Source organism: Lynx rufus, unplaced genomic scaffold (genome assembly GCF_022079265.1).
Source record: "Lynx rufus isolate CCGP_SWC_20201006 ecotype Redwood Valley unplaced genomic scaffold, mLynRuf1.p SCAF_7, whole genome shotgun sequence".
Taxonomy (NCBI): domain Eukaryota; kingdom Metazoa; phylum Chordata; class Mammalia; order Carnivora; family Felidae; genus Lynx; species Lynx rufus.
The window spans coordinates 75,032,176-75,059,668 of record NW_025814889.1 but is presented as its reverse complement, the minus strand read 5'-3'; the positions used below and the strand labels follow the sequence as shown (position 1 = coordinate 75,059,668).

Genomic DNA, 27,493 nt, shown 5'->3' with positions numbered 1-27,493 from the left:
CAGCATCATTAACATACAGCATTACATTAGTTTAAGGTGTATAATATAGTGATTCAAAAGTTCTATACATTACTCAGTTCTTATCATGATAGTGTATTCTTAATCTCCTTCACCTAATTCACTCATTCACCCATCTACCTCCTCTCTGGTAACCATCACTTTGTTCTCTATATTTAAGAGTCTGCTTTTTCGTCTCTTTTTTCTTTGTTTTGTTTCTTCAATTCCACATATGAGTGAAACCATAGGTATTTGTCTTTGTCTGACTGACTTATTTCACTTAGCATTATACCCTCTAGATCCATCTATGTTGTTGCAAATGGCAATATTTCATTCTTTATATGGCTGAATAATATTAATTGTACATATATGCCACATATATACAATCTATACCACATATTTTTTAAAGTTTAATTTTAATTCCAGTATAGTTAACATACAGTGTTATATTAGTCTTATGTGTACAATATAGTGATTCAACAACTCTATACATTACTTGGTGCTCATCATGATAAGTGTGCTCTTTAATCCCCATCACCTAATCCACTCATCCCTCCACCCACCTCCCATCTGGTAACCATCAGTTCATTCTCTATAGTTAAGAGTCTGTTTCCTGTCTTCTCTCTCTCTCTCTCTCTCTCCCTTTGTTCATTTGTTTTGTTTTTAAATTCCACATATGAGTGAAATCATTGGTATTTGTCTTTCTGTGACTTATTTCACTTAGCATAATACATTCTAGCTCCCTCCACATTGTTGCAAATGGCAAGATTTCATTCTTTTTGATTGCTGAGTAAATATGCCTCTGTGTGTGTGTGTGTGTGTGTGTGTGTGTGTATCCCACATCTTCATTTTTTAAATTATTTTTAAAGTTTATTTATTTGAGAGACAAAGAGAGCATGAGTGGGGTAGGGGCAGAGATAGAGGGAGAGAGAGAATCCAAGCAGGCTTTGCACTGTTAGTTCAGAGCCCAATGTGGGGCTTGAACTCACAAACCATGAGATCATGACTTGAGCCAAAATCAAGAGTTGGATGCTCAACCACCTGAGCCACCCAGGTACCCCCACATCTTCTTTATCCATTCATCAGTTGATGGCGATTTGGTCTCTTTCCATAATTTGACTAGTGTTGATAATGCTGCTGTAAACATAGGGGTGCATGTGCCCCTTTGAATCTGTATTTTTGTATCCTTTAGGTAAATACCTAGTAGTGCAATTGCTAGGTCATAAGACACTACTATTTTTAATTTTTTGAAGAGCCTCCATACTATTTCCAGAGTGGTTGCACCAGTTTGTATTCCCACCAATAGTGCAAGAGGGATCCTTTTTCTCCACAACCTTGTCAACACTTGTTACTTCTTGTGTTTTTGATTTTAGCCATTCTGACAGGTGTGAGGTGATATCTCAGTGTGATTTTGAATTGCATTTCCTTGATGATGAATGATGTTGAGCATCTTTTCATGTGTCTGTTGGCCATCTGTATGTCTTCTTTGGAGAAATGTCTGTTCATGTCTTTTGCCATGGGAACATTTAAAAACTCTTCAAGTTGGGGCACCTGGGTGGCTCCGTCAGTTAATCGTCCAACTCTTGATTTCGGCTCAGGTCATGATCTCACAGTTCGTGAGTTTGAGCCCTGCTTTGGGAGCTGACAGTGTAGAGCCTGCTTGGGATTCTCTCTCTCTGCCCCTCCCTGTGTTCTCTCTCTCTCTCTCTCTCTCTCTCTCTCTCTCTCTCTCTCTCTCAAAAAATAAATAAATAAACTAAAAAACGAAACAAAACCAAAAAACCCCACAAAAATCTTATAAAACCTCAAGTGACTATAATGTGAAGCTAAGGTTTAGAACAACTGCATTTCATTCCTTTCACTCAGAATATTAGCTTATCTTGATTTCTATCTTTTCTTTAATGAGTTTTAGTGATTTATATTTACCTAGAAAATTATCTTTTCCTCCAGTACATATTTCCCCCTCTGGTCTTCCTTAAGTTAATTTTGTTTATCTGCTTCTAACCTCTACATCAATTTTATCTTGTCTTATTTCATTTATGTTTATTCCTTTTTGTTAAATAATAAAACTATTTCAGGCTATTAACTTTCTCTAACAAAAATTTGTGTATAGTACTTATTAATATATGCTACTTTTATTATCAGTACTTTTTAGATAATTTGTAATTACTGTTTGATTTCCTTTTTTGATCTAAGGATTGTTTTCAAAGGGCTTTTTTTCCCCCCATTTTCAAGTAGCTGGGGTTATTTTCATAATCGTGTCTAGTTTTATTATTGTCACAGAACCACTTCTGAATTACTTGGCCAATGCTTCTAAAACATCTGCTTGATATTTTTTTAAAATTTTTATTATTGAAGTTCATCTGCTTTATATTAATTGAACACGTGTAATGCCAGGCACTTAAAAAAGGAAAAGCAACTGATTAAATGAGTTTAATAAAAAGAAAAAGAAGTGGCACCAGCTGCCCTTCCATCCAGGCAAATTGGTCTCCTAGTTTTGGCCTTCTTGGGAAGGAAGTCCTTGAGACTTGATGCACCAGAAACCCAGATGTGTACTCAGGACTGAGGCCTTCTTCATTGCTTCCCTTACACACCCTTGTTTATCAGAAGCAAGTCTACTCTAAAGTCATTACATTAAGCAGGATCAGCAAACATTTTCTGTAAAGGGCCAAATAGTGAAATATTTTAGGCTTTGTGTGTCGGGTTACTAATATTGCATGAAACATATTTATAATAAAAAGTATTCATTGTTTGTCTGAAGAACACATTTAATGAATCATTTTACATTTTTATTTGCTAAATCCGACAACCGTATTTACAGGCTATTTGGTCTCTGGCAACTACTCAGCCCTGCCATTGTAGTGTGAAAACAATTATAAACAATGCATAAGTAAATGGGAGTGGCTATGTTCCAATTAAATTTTGTTTATAAAAATAGGCAGTGGCCTATATTTGGCTTGGGGGCCATAATTTGTCCTGCCCTACATTAAACTGGTAGTTTTCAATGTTTAATGTGCATCAGAATCACATAGAGGTCTTGTTAAAATACTGGCTTCTGGACCCCATCCCTGAGTTTGATTCAGTGGCTGAGGTAAGGCCCAACTGTTTGCATTTCTATCAAGTTCTCAGTTAACACTGCTGGGGGTGATGGCCTTTGGAGCACACTTTGAGTACCACTGCATTATAAGAAATGCCTGTTGCCTTTTTATTCCTAAAATCCACTCAGAGGAACATAGGCCTATTTATTGTTATTTATTCAAAAATTTCACCAATGTTGTAAGACAAAAAATTTAAGTGCTACAATTGAAATATTCTCAAGGCCAGATCTTCCTGATCAGCAATGCTTCCCTCACACAAACGGTACCTTTGGGCTAATTATAAAAAGTCACTCTCTGTCAGGCAAGAACTAGAGGAAAAGGCACCACTTCTCTTTTTTTTTTTTTCTTTTTATATATATATGAAATTTATTGACAAATTGGTTTCCATACAACACCCAGTGCTCATCCCAAAAGGTGCCCTCCTCAATACCCATCACCCACCCTCCCCTCCCTCCCACCCCCCATCAACCCTCAGTTTGTTCTCAGTTTTTAGGAGTCTCTTATGCTTTGGCTCTCTCCCACTCTAACGTCCTTTTTTTTTTTTTTTCCTTCCCCTCCCCCATGGGTTCCTGTTAAGTTTCTCAGGATCCACATAAGAGTGAAACCATATGGTATCTGTCTTTCTCTGTATGGCTTATTTCACTTAGCATTACACTCTCCAGTTCCATCCACGTTGCTACAAAAGGCCATATTTCATTTTTTCTCATTGCCACGTAGTATTCCATTGTGTATATATACCACAATTTCTTTATCCATTCATCAGTTGATGGACATTTAGGCTCTTTCCATAATTTGGCTATTGTTGAGAAGGGCACCACTTCTCTTGAACTCACACCTCACTAGGGTGCACAGCTTGATAAGTTGAGCACAGGCTAGATTACATAGGCTGGATTTCAGCATTCACTCTTCCCTTCAGGAGCCTTTGTGCAGTGCACAAATGGGACAATGCTCCTGCAGCCTTGCTAATCAGAAGAGTGTTATTTACAATTTATTTATCAAAGAAACACATTTGAAATGTAAAACTTCCAGTAAGAGTTTACTAATTTTCTTGAAGTAAAACAAAAACAAAAACCTCAGCAAACAATATTCTCTTTTATCCACTTGGATTTGACAGACTTTTTTTCAGCTTTAATGAGGTCTAATTGACAAAATTATAAGATATTTAAAGTATACAATGGGATGATACACAATATTGGTAAGCAAAATCCCATAAACAAGCTGACCAGCCACTGTACTCTTTTTCTCCCTCAAGAGAAGAAAATAAACACAATTTTAAGAAATCCCCTCTATACAGAAATTTAAGAATATTAATGCCCAGTGTTAGCATAGTGAACATAGTCTGCACTCTTTGGGATCTTTGGAATTCATTTAAGGTTTCTTTGTACTCTAATATAACAACAGTATTTTACAAATGTTCCATGACCTTTCAAAAAGATGCATTCCCTGTATGGAGGCAAGAGAGTTTGAAATATATTTGCTTATAAATGTATGCTTTTTTGTTAATATTATGCATATATTATATGGATTCTCTATATTCTTACTTATCCCCTGGATCTAATGACTTAGGATATAGTATAATACCCATTAGGTCAGGGAGAAAGGTCTCATTAATGATTTTATATCCCTGGCACTTAGCACAATATGTGAAACATAGTAGACATTCACTTATTAAATGAATAAATTATTTGGGGCTGCAAAATGGGTTGGAATGCAATTGTTCCCAACTGCCCATTCAAACAAAAGATGAATGTTTATCCTTTATACTTTCTCCCTATTGGAATCCTCCAACCTGGAATCAGTGCTGCATTTCTTCCTGAAGCTATACTTGTCTCCAACTTAAGTTTTGAAGGCAGGTTCTACTCAGACCTTATGTTGATCTTAAAAGCTTTTAAAATATAAACACACAAAACAAAATGATTGAAAAGGCATAAACTAAAATATTGATGTGGTTTCTCTCTAGGCGGTTGTTTTTATTTACTTAATTTTGCTTTTTTTTGGTATTTTCTAGATGTTCTATAATGAACAGGCATTGCTTTTGTAGTTAAGAGCAGAAAGAAAATGTGCGATTAGAAATATCACTCATTTTTTTTCTCTGACATTTCTACTCTCTGGTTCAAGTTCTACTTATTGACAGCATACAGAAATAGAAAATTCACTCCTCTAGATGGAGATCCCATTAATATTTAAATGGACGTCTCAGATTTCTTGAGTCTTCTTTAAAGTTTCCTTCAAAGCTTTGTCATGTGGTTCCCAGATCTTTCACCATCTTGTTTGTCTCATGAACATAGCCCCATGGATATGGGTAGTCCCAGTGGATAACCATTTAAAATAGAGGTCCAAGAACTGGATACGATATTTTCAGATGCAGCCTGATTCACACAAGGTACAACAGAATCTCCCTTGGTTCATAATATGGTTCCACTATTACAGCCTACAATAGCACTAGCATTTTCAGTGCCCATGACAATATTGACTCACATAGAATGTACTAGAATTTCCGTCTTTTTCATTCCTTTGTCTGTTTTTATACAACTAGGTAACATCCACACATAGCTGTCTCACCTGTGCTTTTCCTGTCTTCCCTCCTCAAGCAGGCCGCAGATGGTGGACCTAAGGAATGGGAGCACAGTGACGGAGTTTATCCTCGTGGGCTTCGAGCAGAGCTCCTCTTCCACTCGGGCATTGCTCTTTGCCCTCTTCCTAGCCCTCTACAGCCTTGCCATGGCCATGAATGGCCTCATCATCTTCATCACCTGGACAGACCCCAGACTCAACAGCCCCATGTACTTCTTCCTTGGCCATCTGTCCTTCCTGGATGTCTGCTTCATCACCACCACCATCCCACAGATGCTAATCCACCTGGTGGTCAAGAACCACACTGTCTCCTTTGCCTCCTGCTTGACCCAGATGTATCTGGTTTTTGGTGTAGGTGTGGCCGAGTGCATCCTCTTGGCTTTTATGGCCTATGACCGTTACGTTGCTATCTGCCACCCACTCAGCTATGCACAGATCATGAGCCGGCAGGTCTGTGTAAAGCTGGTGAGTACTGCCTGGTTCTTTGGGCTAATCAATGGCATTCTGCTTGATTATATGACATTTCGTGGTCCATTCTGTAGAGACAACCACATAGAAAACTTCTTCTGTGAGGCCCCCATAGTGATTGCCCTCTCTTGTGGAGACCCCCAGTTTAGCCTGAAAATGATCTTTGCCGATGCCATCGTGGTGCTGCTCAGCCCCATGGTGCTCATTGTTATCTCCTACGCCCGCATCCTGGCTTCCATCCTTGGCAGAACCTCTTCCTCAGGTCGGGGGAAGACCTTCTCTACTTGTGCCTCCCATCTGACTGTGGTCATCTTTTTCTATACCTCAGCCATGTTCTCTTACATGAATCCTCGCAGCACACACGGCCCTGACAAAGACAAGCCTTTCTCCCTTCTCTACACCATCATCACCCCCATGTGTAACCCCATCATCTATAGTTTTCGAAACAAGGAAATGAAGGGGGCCATGGTGAGGGCCCTTGGGAGGACCAGTCTGGCCCAGGCAGAATCTATCTAGTGGGAAGACTCCTGGAAGAGAAGTCCCCCCCCCCCCACCACCCAAGTCTTGACAATTGGGCAACTCTCCAATGCTGAGAGCCTCCAGGAAAGAGCATTCATAGCTTTCTTTCTACTAGCATCAGTCCTGGAAGATCCTGTTGATGTCTAATGCTCATCTGTCTGATTTCACTTCCAGTATAGATTGATCTTTCCAAATTTCTCTTACTGATACATGTTCATGATTGGAGGGGCGAGTAAAATGAAATGGAAAAGTTTATTCCAAATTTGGGGGAAAGGTAGTAAGTTCTTCAAGAGAAAGACAGTAAGAGGATGACCATTCCATTCTTTGGAGCATTTCTTTCTAGGGCAAAGGCAATTAGCAGGAGCCCCAGCTTTGGGAAAAGAACAGACTGAGAGCCATGAGGGAAACAAAGGGATGTATATAAGTTTGGGAAAAAGCAATGGATGGGAGAAATGTGTTAAGGGGTATGTAATATTATCCCTATATGGTGGCTACAAAATTCTCCAAGAAAGTTCCCAGAAAAAGTAAGAACTGATGAATAGGATTGTATTACTCCTCCAAGGAAACAAGAGGAGGAGCTATATGCCAAATACATGTGAATTATTAATGGAGAGGTGGGAGGGCAGAAGCAAGAACAGGAAGTCTGAGGGGTGCATCCACATCCCCAGATTGTAAACTGGGAGTGGGAGCTATAGAATGAAATCTTGTAGGGTCAGGGAAGCTTCCAGTGACATCTGCATTTTATAAGAATATAAAAAGAGCACTTTAAGTTATTTGTGTATTTGTTCACTTTCACTGGAAAAATTTTGTGCCCTGCCTGGACGCATGTTTTGCAATTTAAATATTTCCCTTTTGTTCTTGAAGATTTCTTCCTCTCTCTTGTTTTACTTATAATACACTACATTTCCAAGACTCTGCTCACACCTCTATCTCTTTCTTCCCTGCCCCTATTCAGTTACCTAAAGTCTAGAGCAGGAGTTCTCAGCAGGGATGATTACCTCCCCCAGGAGGTATTTGGCAATATCTGAAGACATTTTTTGGTTGTCATAACAGGAGGAGGGTGTGTGCAACTGGCACCTAGTATGTAGGGGTCAGGGGTGCTGCTGAACATCCTACAATACACAGAACAACCCGCATAATAAAGATTTATGCAACCCAAGAAATCAATAATGCTGAGGTTGAGTAACCCTGGTCAGGAGATAAAGTATTAAAAGGACAGAATGAGGCACATGATGAGAGGAATTGATATGGGAAAAAAAGAGGCAGGAGGAAACCAAGAATTTAGGATGCAGAATTTTGTCTACAAAGACACTTCTGGTTTACCATGGGCAGGATTTCTGCTGGCACTGCCACGGCAACAATCTATATAAGTAGATGTGATAAAACCTGCTCTAAAACCTCTGTGTTTATCCCTATCTGAGTCTACCCTTACTCCTCTACTTATCTCAAATTATAGGACTTTTCCTACTCAATCACATCCTTCTGCCTGCCACTAGCATGGACTCCTACTTAAATTCTGCCCATTTCCTCTGTTACTTCCATTCAAACTTCATCCATCCATCAGTGATCTTTCTCTTGTTCCCACCAATCTCACATTCTTGCCTAGCTCAATCCTATCATTCATTGCCTTTGCTCATTTGCATTATGATTCCTGCAAATGCCATTCAGTGCAACCCGTGAAAACCATGTGCCCTCTAATAGGAATACTTCCTAGAATGTCAACATTTTTCTCATTCACCTTATCAATCTCCCTCTTTCATCAATGTGTATATTTCCCTCACCCATATGCTCCTCTCATATAAAGGATCCACTCTTCCTTTTATGTATGATGGATATTTTCTTTTCCCCTATAGAACTAAATACATACCTTCTCCCTCTGATCTGTGTCCTGGCAGACAGACCTTTGTTTGCTGCCTCAATGGGTTTTGTTGCCTTCTACATCCTGTTGGGCTCAACTAATAAGAGTTACTTAGCAGGATAGAGGAAGGCAGGAGAATTAGTGAGTGAGGCTCTTTATTATTCTGCTTTTTCCCTGATGTCCCAGAATTACTGTCAGGTGTCCTTCTCCAAAATCTCCCTTTCCTGTCCCCATAAGGTGGTACCTGCTTTCTGCTTTCCAGAGCCTGGGATGCTTCAACATCCCTTTCTGATTCCCCTAATCCTGTTCACATCCTGGTAAGCCCCCTCATTAGTCCTGTTTAAGTATGCCAACCATTTCCGCCCAGAACACTGACTAACAAGTACCAGGCACATATTAGCAACCGTGAATTGAAAATTTTTTCAAAATAGGCCATATACTAGTCAATAAAGCATATCTCAAAACATTTTAGATATGGAATCATACAGATCAAGTTCTCTGACCATGATACAGTTAAGTTAGAAATCAGTATCAAAAAGATAACTAGAAGGAAGCCCATATGGTTAGATATTAAGAAACACAACTCTAATTAACCTACATACCAAAGAATGAAGTATAAGTCTAGTCCAACGTGGAAAGAATAAAAAGCTTGGAAGTTGCTGCTCCCACACTCACCAATAAAAAAGGGTAAGCAAACTGAAAGTCAGCAAGACTTCTTAGATCTATCAGAGAATTGAAGTCACAGGAAAAACCACCACCCCAAAAACTAGGAGACAAGGGAACACAGAAAGTTACAGCTTTCTGGGAGTAGAAGCTGCATCTTGAGCCTGGTCAGAACATTAAAGGGAAATGAACTATTACTAGAGACTGAGCATAGGCTAGCTTCAGAGATAAGAACTACTGAGGTCCTGCCCTCAGAGGAGCTCTCATAGTTTCATGAGTTTTACTTCCAGCAGCCCCATCGGTTTCTCATGATGAACATCAGGAAATAAACCCCCTGTGCTTCAGCAAGAGGAAGGGAAAAGTTAGCATTTTGAAATAAACCCAGAGAGCACTGTTCTCCCTAACAGTCTGCCCTCAAGGAAAACTATTTTGTGAGAACCTAACAAATCTGGGGGAGGATCCAAGAAAAAAAAGGAAAACTGAGAGGGACCTATGAAGGTTACAGCCCAGGGACAAAGGCTCATTAGGAGACTGAGACCTAATCATAAGACTATGGAATTCTTCCACTCCCCTGTACCTTGCTACCACATCAATAAGGCTGGAGAATTTCAAGGAGTACAGCTGAAAGAGCTGAATCCTCAGAACTTATTTATGAAGGAGCCTCTGGAGAAACAAAAAAAAAAAAAACAGCAAATGAGACAAAAACGAGGACACTAGAGGAAATTTTAACCTCTGACACCACAACTACAGCAAACATTAAACACTGCCTAATGCCTAACATAAAACTTCCCACTAAAGGCCTATTTACCTCAGTTCCTTTTACCCAATACCTCATGTCCAGCTTTCAACAAAAGAATTGATTATAATAAAAATTAGACAATTTTACAAATCCAAAACTTGTAATGAAACTATTTACAATTTTGTGGGATGTACCTAGAGCAATACTTCCTTCTATTAGGAAAAAAAATAAGTGTTAAAAAGTAATAAATTAAGCTACCAACTTAATCACAGAATAATAGATTATGCAAGGAACATAGAAGGAATAAAAATGCATCATATAATTAATTCAAACAAATCTAAAGATTGATTAAATTGATTGAATAAATTAATAATTTCATAACTGTGGCATGACTGATCAAAAATAAACAGACTTAAACAATACTAAGAATTAAAGGGGAACATAACTGCAGACTTTGCAGAATGAATTATAAGAGGCCTTCTGTTTCTGATATTGGTGGACCATGTAATTTGGACCAACTGTCTCACTAAAAACAGCAAAAGCTGGACATATATTTTAAACTATCCACTTGAAGGCACTAAAGCACTAAAAAAGCAGTGAAGAATTTGGGGGCTGACATCCAGGAACATTCAATCTGCATTTAAGCATGTTTAGAAACAACCAATAAAAGGATTAGTAAAGTGAGTGATATGTCATAAAGAAGATGAAAGAAAGAATAGATAGAGCAAATACATATTTGAAGAGAAAATAGCTGAAATTTTTCCAAAACTGGAAAAGACATCAATCTACAGATTAAAGAGGTCCTAAATACATCAAAAATACATTATTTATAAAAAGAAATACACACATGAGCACACCATTAGAACTTCTGAAAATGAGAGGCAAAGAGAAAAACTTAACAGCTACCTGAATAAAAAGACAGATTCCCTTCAAAAGAACCACAATTAGATTGACAGCTGTCTTCTTAACAATGAAAGTCAAAATATAAAATTTAGGGGCGCCTGGGTGGCGCAGTCGGTTGAGCGTCCGACTTCAGCCAGGTCACGATCTCGCGGTCCGTGAGTTCGAGCCCCGCGTCAGGCTCTGGGCGGATGGCTCGGAGCCTGGAGCCTGTTTCCGATTCTGTGTCTCCCTCTCTCTCTGCCCCTCCCCCGTTCATGCTCTGTCTCTCTCTGTCCCAAAAATAAAAAAAAATAAAAAATAAAATAAAAAAAAAACGTTGAAAAAAAATATAAAATTTATTTTATATAAAACTGCATTATGGCAGGCTAGAGAAGGGCTGGAAGTCTAAGAAAGATAACACTCCAGCTAGCTGGAAAAGAACATACATCCACATTGTGAACTGCCTGTGGTGGCCATGTGGCAAGGAACTATGGGCAGCCTCTAGGAGTTTATAGCACTGTCTGACTGACACCAGCAAGGAGATAGGTACCTCAGTAGTACAACTGCAAAGGAATGGATTTTGCCGACAAACAGTGAGCTTGGGAGAGGACCCTAAGCCACAGATGAAATCACAACCTGGTGGCTCCTTAATTTCAGCCTGGTGTAACCCTGAGCAGAATACCCAGCTAACCATACCCAGACTCCTGACCCAAGGAAATTGTAAGATAATAAAATTGTGTTACCTTAAGTCCTTGAATTTGTGGTAATATGCTACATAGCAATTGAAAACTAACACAAGTTTTTAAAATTCTACTATAATACTATGGAAAAATTTATGACATTAAATCTGCTTCAATAAATAGAAAAGTTCTAGAAAAGATACTATTTTCCAGAAATGACTAAGGAAGAAATAGAAAACATGCACACATTTGTAATCATACAGTAAATCCGTAGTTTAAGATTATTTCCACAAAATTGAAGATGACATAAAGAAATGGAAAGACTTTCCATGCTCATGGATTGGAAGAAAAAATATTGTTAAAATGTGCATACTACCCAAAGCAATCTACACATTTAATGCAATCCCTATCAAAATACCAACAGCATTTTTCACAGAACTAGAACAAAAAATCATAAAATGTATATGGAACCACAAGAGATCCTGAATAGCCAAAGCAATCTTGAAAAAAAAAGCAAATCTGGAGGTATCACAATTCTAGACTTCAAGTTATACTACAAAGCAGTAATAATCAAAACACTGGAACTGGCACAAAACTGGAGACATAGATCAATAGAACAGATAGAAAATCTAGAAATAAACCCATAATTATATGCGCAACTAATCTTTGACAAAGTAGGAACGAATATCCAATGGGGGAAAAAGCTCTTCAACAAATGGTGTTGGGAAAACTGGACAGCTACATGCAAAAGAATGAAACTGGGCCACTTTTTCTCACCATACACAAAAATAAATTCAAAATGGATTAAAGATCTAAATGTGAGACCTGAAACCATAAAAATTATGAAGAGAGCACAGTCATTTCTCTGACATCAGCTATAAAAACATTTTTCCAGATATGTTTTCTGAGGCAAGGGAAATAAAAGCAAAAATAAACTATTTGGATTACATCAAAATAAAAAGCTTCTGCACAGTGAAGGAAACAATTGACAAAACTAAAAGGCACCCTACGGAATGGAAGAAGATATATGCAAATAACATAACCAATAAAGGGTTAGTAACAAAATATACAAAGAACTTATAAAACTCAACAACCCCAAAATGAATAATCCAATTAAAAATGGACAGAACACATGAATAAACATTTTTTCCAAGGAAGACATCCAGATGGGCAACAGACACATGAAAAGATGTTCAACATCACTCATCATCAGGGAAATGCAAATCAAAACTACAATGAGATACCACCCCACACCTGTCAGAATGGGTAACATAAAAAACACAAGAAACTGCAGGTATTGGCAAGGATGTGGAGAAAAAGAAACTCTCTTGCACTGTTGGTGGGAATGCAAACTGCAGCCATTCTGGAAAACAGTTTGGAGTTTCCCCAAAAAGTTAAAAAAGAGAACTACCCTACAATCCAGTAATCTCACTACTGGGTATTTACTCAAAAAAGTACAAAAACACTAATTCATAGGGAGAATGCATTGTAGGGAGGATATATGTAGGGATAATACATGTTTATAGTAGCATTATTTACAATAGCCAAATTATGGGAGCATCCCAAGTGTCCATCAATAGATGAATGGATAAAGAAGATGTGATATGTACACAGTAGAATATTATTCTGCCATAAAAGAATGAAACCTTGCCACTTGCAACAATATGGATGGAGCTAGAGAGGTTAATGCTAAGTGAAATAAGTGAGTCAGTCAGAGAAAGACAAATACCGTATGATTTCACCCATAGGTGGAATTTAAGAAACAAAAAATGAGCAAAGATTTAAAAAAAAAAAAGCAGAGGCAGATCAAGAAACAGACTCTTAGCTATAGAGAACAAACTAATGGTTACCAGAGGGGAGGTGGGGAGGGATGGGTAAAATAGGCAATGGGGATTAAGGAGTGCACTTCTCATAATGAGCACTGGGTGATGTATCACTATATGGTACTATAATGGTACCATCAGTATATGGTACAACTGAAACTAATATAAAACTGTATGTTAACTACCCTGGAATTTAAAATTAAAAAATGTATTTCTATAATATTTCTATAAATAAAGAACCAGACATAGGATTTAAAAGCAAATACTATCAATCAAGGAAAGTTAATCTAATTTTATATAACTGGAAAAAGAGGAAAACACCTCAACTTTTTATTTTTTTTTAATATGAAATTTATTGTCAAACTGGTTTCCATACAACACCCAGTGCTCATCCCAACAGGTGCCCTCCTCAGTGCCCATCACCCACCCTCCTCTCCCTCCCACCCTCCATCAACCCTCAGTTCTCAGTTTTTAAGAGTCTCTTATGTTTTGGCTCCCTCCCTCTCTAACCTTTTTTTTTTCTTTCCCCTCCCCCATGGTCTTCTGTTAAGTTTCTCAGGATCCACGTAAGAGTGAAAACATATGGTATCTGTCTTTCTCTGTATGACTTATTTCACTTAGCGTAACACTCTCCATTTCCATCCATGTTGCTACATAGTATTCTTTCTCATTGCCACATACTATTCCATTGTGTATATAAACCACAATTTCTTTTTTTTTATATATATATATGAAATTTATTGACAAATTGGTTTCCATACAATACCCAGTGCTCATCTCAAAAGATGCCCTCCTCAATACCCATCACCCACCCTCCCCTCCCTCCCACCCCCCATCAACCCTCAGTTTGTTCTCAGATTTTAACAGTCTCTTATGCTTTGGCTCTCTCCCACTCTAACCTCTTTTTTTTTTTTTTCCTTCCCCTCCCCCATGGGTTCCTGTTAAGTTTCTCAGGATCCACATAAGAGTGAAACCATATGGTATCTGTCTTTCTCTGTATGGCTTATTTCACTTAGCATTACACTCTCCAGTTCCATCCACGTTGCTACAAAAGGCCATATTTCATTTTTTCTCATTGCCACGTAGTATTCCATTGTGTATATAAACCACAATTTCTTTATCCATTCATCAGTTGATGGACATTTAGGCTCTTTCCATAATTTGGGTCTTGTTGAAAGTGCTGCTATAAACATGGGGGTACAAGTGCCCCTATGCATCAGTACTCCTGTATCCCTTGGGTAAATTCCTAGCAGTGCTACTGCTGGGTCATAGGGTAGGTCTATTTTTAATTTTTTGAGGAACCTCCACAATGTTTTACAGAGGGGCTGCACCAGTTTGCATTCCCACCAACACTGCAAGAGGGTTCCCGTTTCTCCACATCCTCTCCAGCATCTATAGTCTCCTGAGTTTTCATTTTAGCCACTCTGACTGGCGTGCACCTCAACTTTTTAAGTGATAACTTTGATACCAAAACTTGATGAAGACAAAATAAGCTAATCTCACTCTCAAACATAGTTGGCAAAATTCTCAAATAAAACTGTCTCCTACAATGTATTAAAAATATAATACCTTATATAATGAACAAAATTGGGTTTATTCCAGTAATTCAGAGTTGATTTCACATCAGAAAATGAATTATGTAAATCACTACGTTAACAGACAAGTGAATACCTCATGATTATCTCAGTAGATGCAGGAAATGCATCTATTTTGCATTTATACCTGTTTATAACTTAAAAAACAATACTTCTCAGCAGACCAGGAATAGAAATGAACTTCCTTAAGCTATTAAAGTGATTATACACCAAACTGAACAGCAAACATCCTCCTCTAACAGTGAAACATTAAAATTACCTTCAAATCATAAAGAGGCCTAGGTAACCATTATCCCGACTTTTATTCAAGATTATATTGAAGATCCTAGAAAGTACAATAAAACAAGGGAAATAGGTAATTGATATAAGAACTAGAAATGAAAAGGCAAAATTGCCTTCATTTACAATGATATATGATTGTCTTCACAGAAAAACTAAAAGAATGCATAAATAATATATTAAAATTGATATAATTTAACACAGTTACTGGATACAAAATCAATGTACAAAAACTGAATTGCATTTCTATGTACCAACAAATTAGAAAATTAAAATTTTAAGATATGATTTTAAATACTATCCAAAATATAAAATATATAGGAATAACTCTAATGAAAAAGGGTAATCCATCATGGAAAGATGCATATAAATTTATGGAATGTCATTGGAGAAAATCTAAATAAATGGAAATATATACAGACTTACCTCACATAGCGTCAATAGAGTTAACAACTCTTTGCCCTAATGGCTCTTGAAATTATACCACTTTTGGACATCTCTTTTTTTTGATTTACAAGTGACCCTTGAACACCAGGGGCCCGAACTGTGCAAGTCCACGTACACATGGATTTTTTATGGTACATTACTGTAAGTGTATTTCCTCTTCCTAAGACGATTTTCATTTTTACATTTTCTTTAGCTTACTTTATTGTGTGAATACAACATATAATACATATAACATACAAAATGTGTCTTAATCAATTGTAGATGTTATTCATAAGGCTTCCAGTCAATAGTAGGCTATTAGTTGTTAAGTTTTTGGAGGAATTAAAGTTTTATACAGATTTTTGACCACACATGGGGTGGTGCCCCTAACCCCTATGTTGTTCCAGGGTCAACTACAATTATTTTTTCACCCAAATTTGAATTGCATATCATGTTTGGGTTGGAATTCTGTCTTTAAAATGTTGTGAACCAGAGGTTATAGGGAAGTGAGGACACCAATAAGGTTCCTTCTTACAATATCAATTAATGGTATAGAAATAGCTATAGGGGCGCCTGGGTGGCTCAGTCGGTTAAGCGTCCGCCTTCAGCTCAGGTCATGATCTCGTGGTTTGTGGGTTCAAGCCCCACGTCAGGCTCTGTGCTGACAGCTCAGAGCCTGGAGCCTGATTCAGATTCTGTGTCTCCCTCTCTCTCTGGCCCTCCCCTGCTCACCCTCTCTCTCTGCCTTTCAATAATAAATAAACGTTAAAAAAAATTTTAAAGAAATAGCTATAAAGAACTTGACAAGTTGGCTTTTTTTTTTTTTAGGAGTTTTTGAATTGGTGTCTGAACAATGTCAGACATCTTGTACTGCAAAGGTCAATATCCTGAAGCTTAGCTTTTGTGACTTATGCTTGAAAATCGTGTCTTCCTCCAAACTGAATTATGCTTCCCAAATGCCCCAATTATATTAGATCTTGTAAGACCTAGACTTGGAGACCACTTGGTTGGTGGTGAGTGGAGACAAAAAGCCATCCCACACATTTAGAATGAGTCAGGACGCAAGCATCATAAACTTTAACTTTATAGGACTCCAGGCTCTCCAGGGGTAGAAAGAAGAGCATTAGAGGATTGAGGGGATATGAGGATGACTGAAGTTCTTTGAGTTATGCTGAATCTAATTCAGTACTAGGCAGGCAGGGTTTGGGAAGAACAGTGGGTAGATCAGGGGGAAGAAGTTATTCCAGGGGCGCCTGGGTGACTCAGTTGGTTGAGCGTCCAACCCTTGATTTCGGCTCAAGTCATGATTCCAGGGTCATGGGATCAAGCCCTGTGTTGGGCTCCATACTGAGCATGAAGCCTGCTTAAGACTCTCTATCTCTCCCTCTGCCCCTCTCCCCAATTTGTGTGCATGCACTCTCTCTCTCTCTCTCTAAAATAAAAAAAAAAAAAGCTAAAAAGAAGGTCATTCCAGATTTGAAGAATGGAAGTGTGATAATGAAGAGGTAGAGGATGGCAGTTAGAAGGGAGGCATGTTATCAAGGAGAGCTTGTGGCTGTTTGTTTAGCACCCTATTGGCAGCATTTAACAAGGTAACTGGAGCAGAGTGGGTACTCAGCCAGTGTTTGTTGTTGTGTTGAATGTAGTGTAATCGTATGAAAGTGAATATTTAATTGGGGACACAAGTCATCAGAAACCCTAACTAGAAAATTAATGCAAAATAAAATTGGTAGACAAGAGTTAAAGGGCTCCCAGATTTAAAGCTGAAAACACAGGGATAATGTTATTTGCTAGGCCCCTTATCTATCAAGTTACCTGGTAAATGGATCAGAACTTCTCTGGGAAAACCTGAGACTAGTCTAGACTTTCCAGGCCACCTGCCATGGACATAGCCTCACGAGGGAGTCTTGGATTGGACTGGTTTGAGACTATCCCTGGGGATCCAGTTAGAATGGTAACACTTCAGGAAGAGATAGTTGGCCTTATTACAGTTGGCTCCCAGCAGTAACCAGTTAGAAGCTCACATCTATGTGCATATGTGCATGCATGCACACCTTGCACTTGTGCATTCACAGAAGGATGTCATACTCCCTGTCCTATAAACAAGCAGCTGGTTTGCAGCAAAATTCACAGTACCCTCACTCTATGCCTGTGGATCCCTCTTCTGGGGCTGAGATCAGCAGAGCCAATGTCATCACCCTCATGTACCAAAGCCCGTGGAGAAGGTCAGTAAATATACTCACTTCCGCAATGAAAGTTGAGCCTGACTTGGTTGGCATCTATCAGAGATGAATACCCCCTGACTCCCTCAGTGACCACCTGTGTTCAGATCACACCAGGCTCTTCACACAGTGGCCATGAAGGAGAGGACACTCCATTAACCTCCACCTTGTCTATTTCTCGCTTTCTAGATGCCTAGCTCTGTCTCCACTTTTCTAATTCTCTCCAGCTACTCTTTTCTTGGGATCTCCCTCTGAGTCCCCACCAGGCTCTCAGAGTCTGCCCACCAGCCCTCATGGCTCTGACTGAGGGGCTTATGGCTTGGATGTTTCTGGTGGGGCCAGTCTGGTTTGCAAAGACCAGTCTCTAATTGCTGCAGAGAGAAAGACAATCCAGAAGGTCAATCTTGTACTCCTAGAACTTAAGGAAGCAGAACCCAAGTACCTGGCTATTTAGTTCTGATTCCACATGGCCAGGGAGCCATGCCTAGCTTGCCTGGTCAGTCTCTCAGTCTCTTTTTCCACATTTGCCTTTGGCTTTGGCTTTGGTTTTCTCTCTCTCTCTCTCTCTCTCTCTCTCTCTCTCTCTCTCTCTCTCTCAATCTCTGTCTCTCTCTCTCTTTGTGCTGAGATTTGGGTTCTTAGTTCTCTGTCTCTTGATGTGCTTCTTTATCCCTCCCCTAAATGTCCACCTATTCATCACTTTTCCACACATACACCATCTTGTCACATGTGCACATTCTTTCCTATTTCACTCTTCTCTATTTCAGTCTCTCTAATTCTTTCTTTGGCTTTAACATTTTTCCTCCTTTTTTGTTTGGTGTGGGTAAGATCTCTCTGCTATACCAGAGATATCCTAGGATATCCTAGTATCCTCCCAGAGGATTACTTTTTCTCCTTTCCTTTTTCAGTCTTCCTCTTTATGCTTGTGCATGTCAGTGTTTTCTATTTATCTGGCATTTTTCTTTATTGTTACCTGGAGAAAGAGAGGCTGAGAAGTGACTCAATGATGATCCTTTCCTAGAGATTGTGATACAGAGCTTGGGGTTGATATTTTTTGCAATGTTTCTGGGAGAAGATTAAGAGAAAATGGGACTAAAATATATTGGGGGGAAAAAAACTTAGTTAGATGGAAAGTCCCTCCTGACAGGGAGAAGTAGGAACCATTAGGATGGATGAGATCCTTCCCTTTCTCTGAGTTTCTGCAAGTGGGAAACTGGACAGATCTTTACAATATTCCTTCCACATGTGAAGTGAAACCACAAGGAGATGAAGAGGAAACAGAGATCACAACTAATTTTTATTTATTATCTAATCTGTGCCACCCATTAACTGTACATTATTTTAGTTAATCCTTATTTTATAGGAGAAAAAACTTGTGACTCAGCTAGCCAACTCCACATTATAGTAAGTGACAATGCCAAGGCTGAATTTCAGGTGTGCTTGCCTCCAAAGTCCCTGTACTTTACCCCCATTAGCCTCTTTGCTTCCCTATAAAGTGATAAGATCAGGTTATAGATGTAGTTTTTGAATCTCTAAATATATAACTATTCACCTTTTAAAATCATCCATTTCTCAGTCCAGGAATCTTTCTGTGCTTCAGCTTTATATTCTTCTATTCTATTGGTACACATCCCCCCTCCCCATCTCTCATTACCTCTAATTTTTTCTCTCTTTCTTCTCTAAGCCATTTAGAGTCACTCCAGTTTTTTTCAGGCATTTTAAATAGTAAAATAGCTCAGATTAACTAATGCCACAGAACAGCTGAAGTTATCCAATCTGCTGATGTTGAGTAATTCTTGATTACTAAGTTCTCCTCTTCAATTTCTTACTCATCCCTCTTTGGACATATACACAGGCCATCAACATTCAGAGGAATATCATTATGAATACCTTTGCATATCATTTTCTCTCTTTTTCCCTTTGCTTTTTTGGTTGTTTTACTCTTTAACGTTCCATACTGAAAGTGACTGACAAGGGAGAGGAGCAACAAGTCTAGTCTGGTTTCATTATAGCTTCTAATGGAATAGGAAGTTCACATTAGGGCTCAGATAGAGAATGGATAGGCACAATGGATGATCATGTCTTACGAGAAGGAGGGAAGCAAAATACGGAGTTAGAACTTGAGCTATGATGAAACTGACGTTATTTTTGGTATTTCCATTATTTATGGTATCTCCCACTAGTGCAGATCAATAAGGTCTTCTGGGAGAGTGTGTGACCTACATTTACCTTTTGGACATCACAGGAATCTAGCCCATAATAGGCATCTGGCATGCCCAGCATTGGCACATTTATAATATTTGGCCCTGGCCAGGTCATCATCAGGGGACTGCAGGTACTTCGGGGGCCTCAGTTTCAGAGAGATATGGAGAGATTGAAGTGAATCCAGGAGCAAAGAGGTAGCTGAAGCAAAAAGAAGGCAGAAGACTAAGAGACACAATGAGAGATTTTAGAACATTTCTACAATTTAACTCAATTGGATAAATCTTTCTTGCAAGCCAATTATTGAAAATGCACATGGAGGAGCAAAGAGACTACTCCGTGTCCATCTCACTTAAGAAAATGGAGATGGGAATGAGCTTAAAATAGACAAGAGGGGAAATGGTAGATCTATAGAAACACTTCTGAAGTGATTTAGTAAGACATTGAGATGGGTCGTCTTTCCTTAAAAGTCATTTACATCTGTCCTCCAAATATCTTTTCAACCATGGTTCCATATGCTTTTGTCTATAAAACTTTGTTAGGTACCACATGGCACAACCTGTCGTCTTCCAATTTATTCTTTAATTCCTCAAAGTTCATGTGGATGTGTTAGCAAAACTCATGAGGGTCCAAAGCTTTTTTAAATCTTTAAAAATACCACAATTACAGGGCATTCTGAATAATCAGAAGGAAATAAATATAAAATCAGAAGGAAAAACAATTATTTTTTTTCTGACAATGTAAGGATTTGGTAAAGGCCTGGACTGTCTTTCTAATGATGGGGCTACTGCAATAGGTCTCAGAATAAGGCCTGATGGGTGACAGCTTTTGTCTTACAAGGTCTTTCTAGTTTCACTTTTTTTGGCTCCTGGTGAAGAGTCTCACTGTAGGTTACTATCTTTCTAAAATTTTATCTTATCTTTTATTGTATTGTATTGTATTGTATTGTATTGTATTGTATTGTATTTTAGAAAGCAAGGGAGAGGGGCAGAGGGAGAGAGACACACACACACACACACAGAGAGAGAGAGAGAGAGAGAGAGAGAGAGAGAGAGAGAATATCTTAAGCAGGCTCCACACTCAGCTCAGAGCCTGACATGGGCCCAATCCCACAACCACAACCCTTGGATCATGACCTAATCTGAAATCAAGAGTCAGACACTTCAACTGAGCCACCCAGGCACCCCTGTCTTTCTAATAATTCTGATGTGAGATACAATCCAGCTAGACACAAAATACTTGGTTCTCTTCCTTCACAGATAGGTCTGCAACTTGTACATTTTTCCTGATCGCTGGTTATGGATGACCCCACTCTCACTAACAAGGAGCTCTGTAGATACTGGTTGCCCTTCTCTTTTAGCAGAGTTAATTCAAGGGCCCTTATAGCTTTCTAGAGGTTTTCATCATGCCTGTATTTTTAAATGATCAATGGTCCTTCTTTTGTTTTTTAAAATCTCATTCTTAGTTAACAAAGAGAAATTGATTATTCACTTTAGGGTGAACTGTACATTCTCTGGGCTGGAATCAGGAGAGTGGATGCCTTTACCTTCTTCCTGAAGGCTGCCTGTTTATCTAGTCTTATTTAATTATGAGAGTTTTTCAGCCTGTCTCTCAGTTCTTAGCCTTGAGAAGCAGTGAAAATCTCCACTCAATTCTCAAATAAGCCCCAATTAGTTAAATGTTTTATTTTATATATTTAATTTCAAAATTATTGAGTATCAGCCATTATGGAAGTTGATGCCTCCAATGTACCCATTCATTGTCAAACTGGGTACAGGAATTTCTGTTTTCCTTAATAAATATTGAGGAGAAACTGGTTTTCATCACTGGATCTATCCTTTATATCACAATAATCACATATCTACTAATAATTCAGTTTACTAAAATAACATCTTTTTTAGGGCCACTTTTTGCCTCTTACAGTCTTCCTCAAAGTTTATGTATAATTTCAATTTATATCTAAACTGAAGATTTTCTGGACTTAATCCATGTTCCCACCTAGATTGGCCATTTTTTCTTTTATAAAAATGCCCTTTTCCAAGAACAGCCTCTGAATCTGTCCATCATTAGCAGATATTTTTTCCTGAGCCTTTTCTTATTACACTTTTCTTATTATACACTTTTCCCCTGAGCATTTCATTATTTTACTACTGTTGAGATCCTGCAGTATTTTTTAATTTTTTTTTAAATGTTATTTTTGAGAGGGAGAGACAGAGACAGAGTGCAAGTAGGGGAGGGGCAGAGAGACAGGGAGACACAGAATCCCAAGCAAGCTCCAGGCTCTGAGCTGTCAGCACAGGGCCTGACATGGGGCTCAAACCCACAAACCATGAGACCATGACCTGAGCCAAAGTTGGATGCTTAACCAACTGAGCCACCCGGGTGCCCTGAGATTCTGCAATATTTTATTAAAGCCCTATTAGAGCTCTTAACCATATCATATTATAGTTCATTTGTAAAAATATGTCTACCCCCAACTGTACTGCATGCTTTGCCAGAACGTAATGCTTAGAAATACATTTTTAATTTGTGGATTCAGTTTTTAAGAGGCTTCAAGGCATTTTGAGGATTACTGACATTTAAAAATGTAAATGTCTCAATATTTTTTAGTTATCCAGTGACCTAGAAAAGGAAACATTAGTTTTGTGGAGCACTTTCCCTACTGCAAATACTGTTCTATGGGATTTACATATATATACATACACACACATTTTTGATTGAATTAATAAATCTCCTCTTAATATTCAGAACAACCATACAATTATGTATTTTACAGACTTAAAAAAAATGGATTTAAAGGAATTTATTTCCCAAGTTGATGCCACCGGGGGCGCCTGGTGGCTCAGTCCAACTTCGGCTCAGGTCATGATCTCATGGCTTGTGGGTTCGAACCCTGCATCGGGTTCTGTGCTGACAGCTCCCTCTCTCTCAAAAAATAAATAAATGTTAAAAAAATAATTTTAAAAAAATTTAAAAAAAAAGTTGATGCCACTGGCAACATTAAATAATGCAGAAAGTTGGAACTCAGATGTTCATTTATTCTATTTTTCAGCAAATATAGGTATGTGCTAGGCAGTTTCCAGGAGGTAAAGATGTAAAATCCCTATGATTAAGGAGCTTGTAATAGATGGAAGATGTTGTAGCATGTGATGAGTGTTTCCCCTAGCAGATGTAGGAGTGAGTGCCACTTCAGATGGGCTGACCTGGGCAAGAGTAATTGAAGGCTTCACTATGGATGCAGGACTTGATGTTGGTATTATAAAAGCAAGATTTTGCCAAATAGAGAAAATGTCTGAAGAATGAATTCCAGAAAGAGGGAATCGCATACACAGAGACTTGGAGGCCTATGGTATTGTGGGGGATGTGAGTTGTAGCTGGACTTTAGGGTGTCTGTAGGAGAGTAGGAGAAGATAAAGAATATTGGCACTTAATATAATATGGAGGTTAGAAAGACAAGAGTGAAAGGTGACTTTGTGGTTTCTGATTTAGGTTACTTAGGGTTCAAATAATACAATTAACTGAGGAGGAAGGATAGGAGGAGGAGCCATGGATCCTCCTGGGGGCACTGATAATTATGTAGGCTGGTGTCTGTCCTTTGCCTTGGTACTGGACCAGTCCAAAACAGACCTGACATACTAGAACTTTCAGTGAAATATTCTCAAAAAACCTACAGAGCAAGAAACTATACCCCTTAACCAGTAATATCATTGTTTAAAAGCCCTTGTGGGACAGAAAGTTCATCTAGCTACCATTTCTGCTTGTCCTAACCTTGAAGGAAATGGAAAACCACTGGTCATCATAGAGGTTTTTCCCAGGATGAACTTCCTCAAGGGCATTGAAGCTCCTTTTTTTTTCAATTCTGCTACCTCCTCCTACTTCTCCAAATACAAACAAACAAAACAACAACAATAACAAAAAAACAAACATTGATACTGTCTCTAGATAAGACCTGGTTGTTCATATGGCCAGAAATACTGCCTCCATGGTGATTTAGAATTTCATTTTCTGAACTTATATCATAAATATGCTATTTAATTACTCATCTTATTGTACCCTCCTCCCCATCCCAACCCTGTTCTTAGGCCTGTTTATTCTTCTTTTAATTATGATAGTAAGATGGGAATATAGGTCTGGAGGATAGAAACCAGGAGACTTCTCACTACTTTTAGCACTGTAGGCCTTAGGACACTAAGTGGCCCAGGCAAAGAAAGCTTACCATGTGGTCCTCCTCAAACATGAGAGCTAGGAGCCCTCTAATATAAGGATTGGGAGCCAAAGCCCAAGCTAGTAATAAGCTGTTTTCCTGGACGACTTCTTTGAGACCTCTTGGGAATAACTATGATCTCAAGAGGCTACCAGTGGTAGAACTGGGTGCTCAACCATGTCTCAATCACACTCCATAGAGATATTTTTGAGGAAACAAACAATTCAGCAAGATGAAAGAATACTTTGATTTTTAGTCTAAAGAAGAGAAGTCTATGGGAACTTAGTGACTTCAAATCTCTAAATGACAAGTTTTTTACCCTTTGTGGTTTCCAGTTGCCTTTGACACGTTGATTAAGCTATGAACTCTCCAAGAAAAATGGTCTCGTGCACACGTTTTCCTACAACATTTCAGAGATGCACGGACACTCTGAAATATACCTACTGATTCCCCAGAGCTCCATGAACTCCTTGATAAATATATCTATCATAAAATTTTTCTGCTCGGAAAAATAATGCTTTTTGGGTGTAGACTAGAGTGGTGGGAAAATGTCTCATTATAATGTAAGATGTTGATTCCTGTCATATTTACTGAAGAGAATCAGGACACTATTGAATACATTCAACAGTTAGCCACAATGTTTCTGTTGCTTGGTCATGAAATTATGTATTTAATCCAAAAAGCAAGGGATCAGGGTATGCAGAAGATAAACCAGGTTTCAAGCTATTTAAGATTTGAAATTACTAGAGGCACATTTTATTTACAGCAGACCAAGCCTCACAGAGGCTGAGGCTTTCTGAGAATCTACATGATTTAAACAGGGCTGGTGAATTTGTTTACAACTTAAGTGAACTAATCTCATTCTTAAAACAAACATACTCTACAAAATAAACAATACAGTGCTGTATTGTATTATATTTTCTTTCCTGTGGTCATAGCATGCTAGGAAAGCAACAGGAGCATTGTGGCTAACTGTTGAATGTATTCAATAGTGTCCTGATTCTCTTCAGTAAATATGACATGAATCAAAATCTTACATTATAATGAGACATTTTCCCACCAGTCTAGTCTACAATAGCACACTTTGTTCATTGTGCTCCTGTGGTCATGGAATGTAGACTTCTCTCCCTTAACTCACCAGCACTATACTTTGAGCATTCAACATATGTGTATCAGCACAACTCTGCTCTCTCAGGATCTTCCCAGACATCATCGTGACTCATAGTTTCTTTTCGTTATAACCAAGGCTGTATCACATTTCCTGGTTTAAATTTTATTTCCATATATGTGATTATATTACTAACAATAATCATTAGGGACTTTGAGGGGTTCATTAAATAACACTGCTCTTCCCAACTGAGTCTGAATCATCTGAGAAATAAGACAAGTCTGAGATGGAAGCTAAAACATCATTTTTATTAATAACAAAGCAGACTTTTGAGCATTTGGACTTCCTAATCCAGCAGCACAGAGTCAGACAGATAAAATTTCCTCTGTATTGGCAAGACTGTAAAACCACAGAGTCTCCCCAAACAGGGTTAGAGCCTACCCTGGAGAAGGCCATTTATTCCCAAGGGGAAGGTGAGAGGAAAGGGATAGACAACACATGCTCCATTTCTCCTTCTAAAGTCACCAATCCAGGGGCGCCTGGGTGTCGCAGTCGTTAAGCGTCCGACTTCAGCCAGGTCACGATCTTGCGGTCCGTGAGTTCGAGCCCCGCGTCGGGCTCTGGGCTGATGGCTCAGAGCCTGGAGCCTGTTTCCGATTCTGTGTCTCCCTCTCTCTCTGCCCCTCCCCCGTTCATGCTCTGTCTCTCTCTGTCCCAAAAATAAATAAACGTTGAAAAAAAAAAATTTTAAAGTCACCAATCCAGTAAGCCACCCCCTATGGTATGGTGTAAATGAAGAAGAGAAAGGTCAGGAGTGTTATGCTATCACAATTTCACCCATGTGGAAGGAAATATCAGGAATATGGAAGAAGTTAATCCATGCCCTACCCTACTCATGATAGTACCTAGCATTGTAACCATTAAGTCTATGGTTAACTATAGGGTGTAAAATATTAAAACAGTCCTACCTACACCTTCATATTGGCTACTCCTCCAACACAAATCACTGCTCTATTGAGAGGCTCTTAGAACTTTTGAACAGTTCTATTTTGCTTGCAGATGGGTTCTAAAATGAATCAGAACAGTAAGTTAATCAATTCTGAAGCCACTCTAGACCCACAGTTGATGATGTATTCCCTATTCCTTTCTCCCTGCCAAATGATGTTCAACTACATTGTCCATCATAACTTAACAGAGGGTCTTCAATGAGATTAAATTATATCATTAAACTATAATACTAAGTCAGAGGTTCAAATGTCGTGACATGTGTGGACTATTTTATAAACTATTATTAATTTAAATGAGATTACAGACCCTTGACTCTTTAAACAAGAAATTCAAGGCATCACCGGTGGTTATTTATCTTTTATCTGTACACTTGGCGTAAGAAAATCCCATGATCCTCTTCTAGTTTAACAAAGCAATCTCACAAGTATATGTGCCTTTCTGAAAACAGAGAGTTATCAGTTTAAATATTACCATGGCCATAATTAAGGTCACCAATAAAAATGATATTTTAGAAGTTCAAGGTTAGGTTTACAGCACATAGCAACAATTTTTATATCCAGTCTCAGAAAATTCTTTGGTCAGAAATAACTTCAAGGACATGTTTTAGAATAATATGAGATTATCAGCAGCTAAAGGAGAATGAATGTTTTCTTATTTTCTTGCTGGTATTTCTTTAAGTAACAATTAAGAGAGCATGTGATTTTCAAGTCAAAATGCAAAGATTCAGCTAGCACTGAGACAAAATTAAAAATCCTGAGAAGCAGGGTGTCTGGGTGGCTTAGTTAAGCATCCAGCTCTTGATTTCGGCTCAGGTCATGACCCCAGGTTTATGAGATCAAGCCCTGTTTTGGGCTCTGCACTGAGCTAGGAGCCTGCTCAGGATTCTCCCTCTCTCTCTCTCTCTCTCTGCCTCTTTCCCCTCTTCCTCTTTCAACATAAATAAATACACATTTTTAAAAAAATCCTGAGAAGGTCAAAACATACACTGTGAAAAAATCGGAGCAAATAGGGTTATTAACAAATGGAATATGTGACAGTTGAAGTGCAGTACACACATAACTTAGTATTATTATTTAAGTAAATATCACCTATGGTGCGGATATCAAAGAACTAACAAGGTCTTTACCACAACTTCTCTTCCAGAGAGG

At 38.5% G+C, this 27,493-nt stretch overlaps 1 protein-coding gene across 2 annotated transcripts in view; it reads left to right on the top strand.

Annotated features, from left to right (window-relative positions):
- LOC124502589 (olfactory receptor 10AD1-like) overlaps positions 1-10,967 on the top strand; it is an 88,316-nt gene extending 77,349 nt beyond the window's left edge. Inside the window, exon 4 of one of the 2 annotated variants that reach the window (XM_047067300.1) lies at positions 5,690-10,967. In XM_047067300.1, coding sequence (XP_046923256.1) covers positions 5,697-6,653 — 957 coding nt within the window. In that variant the 5' untranslated portion in view covers positions 5,690-5,696 and the 3' untranslated portion in view covers positions 6,654-10,967. Of the gene's footprint in view, positions 1-5,686 lie in introns of both variants that reach the window. The other variant, XM_047067301.1, reaches the window with a different exon arrangement.
- The last annotated feature ends 16,526 nt before the right edge of the window (positions 10,968-27,493 follow it).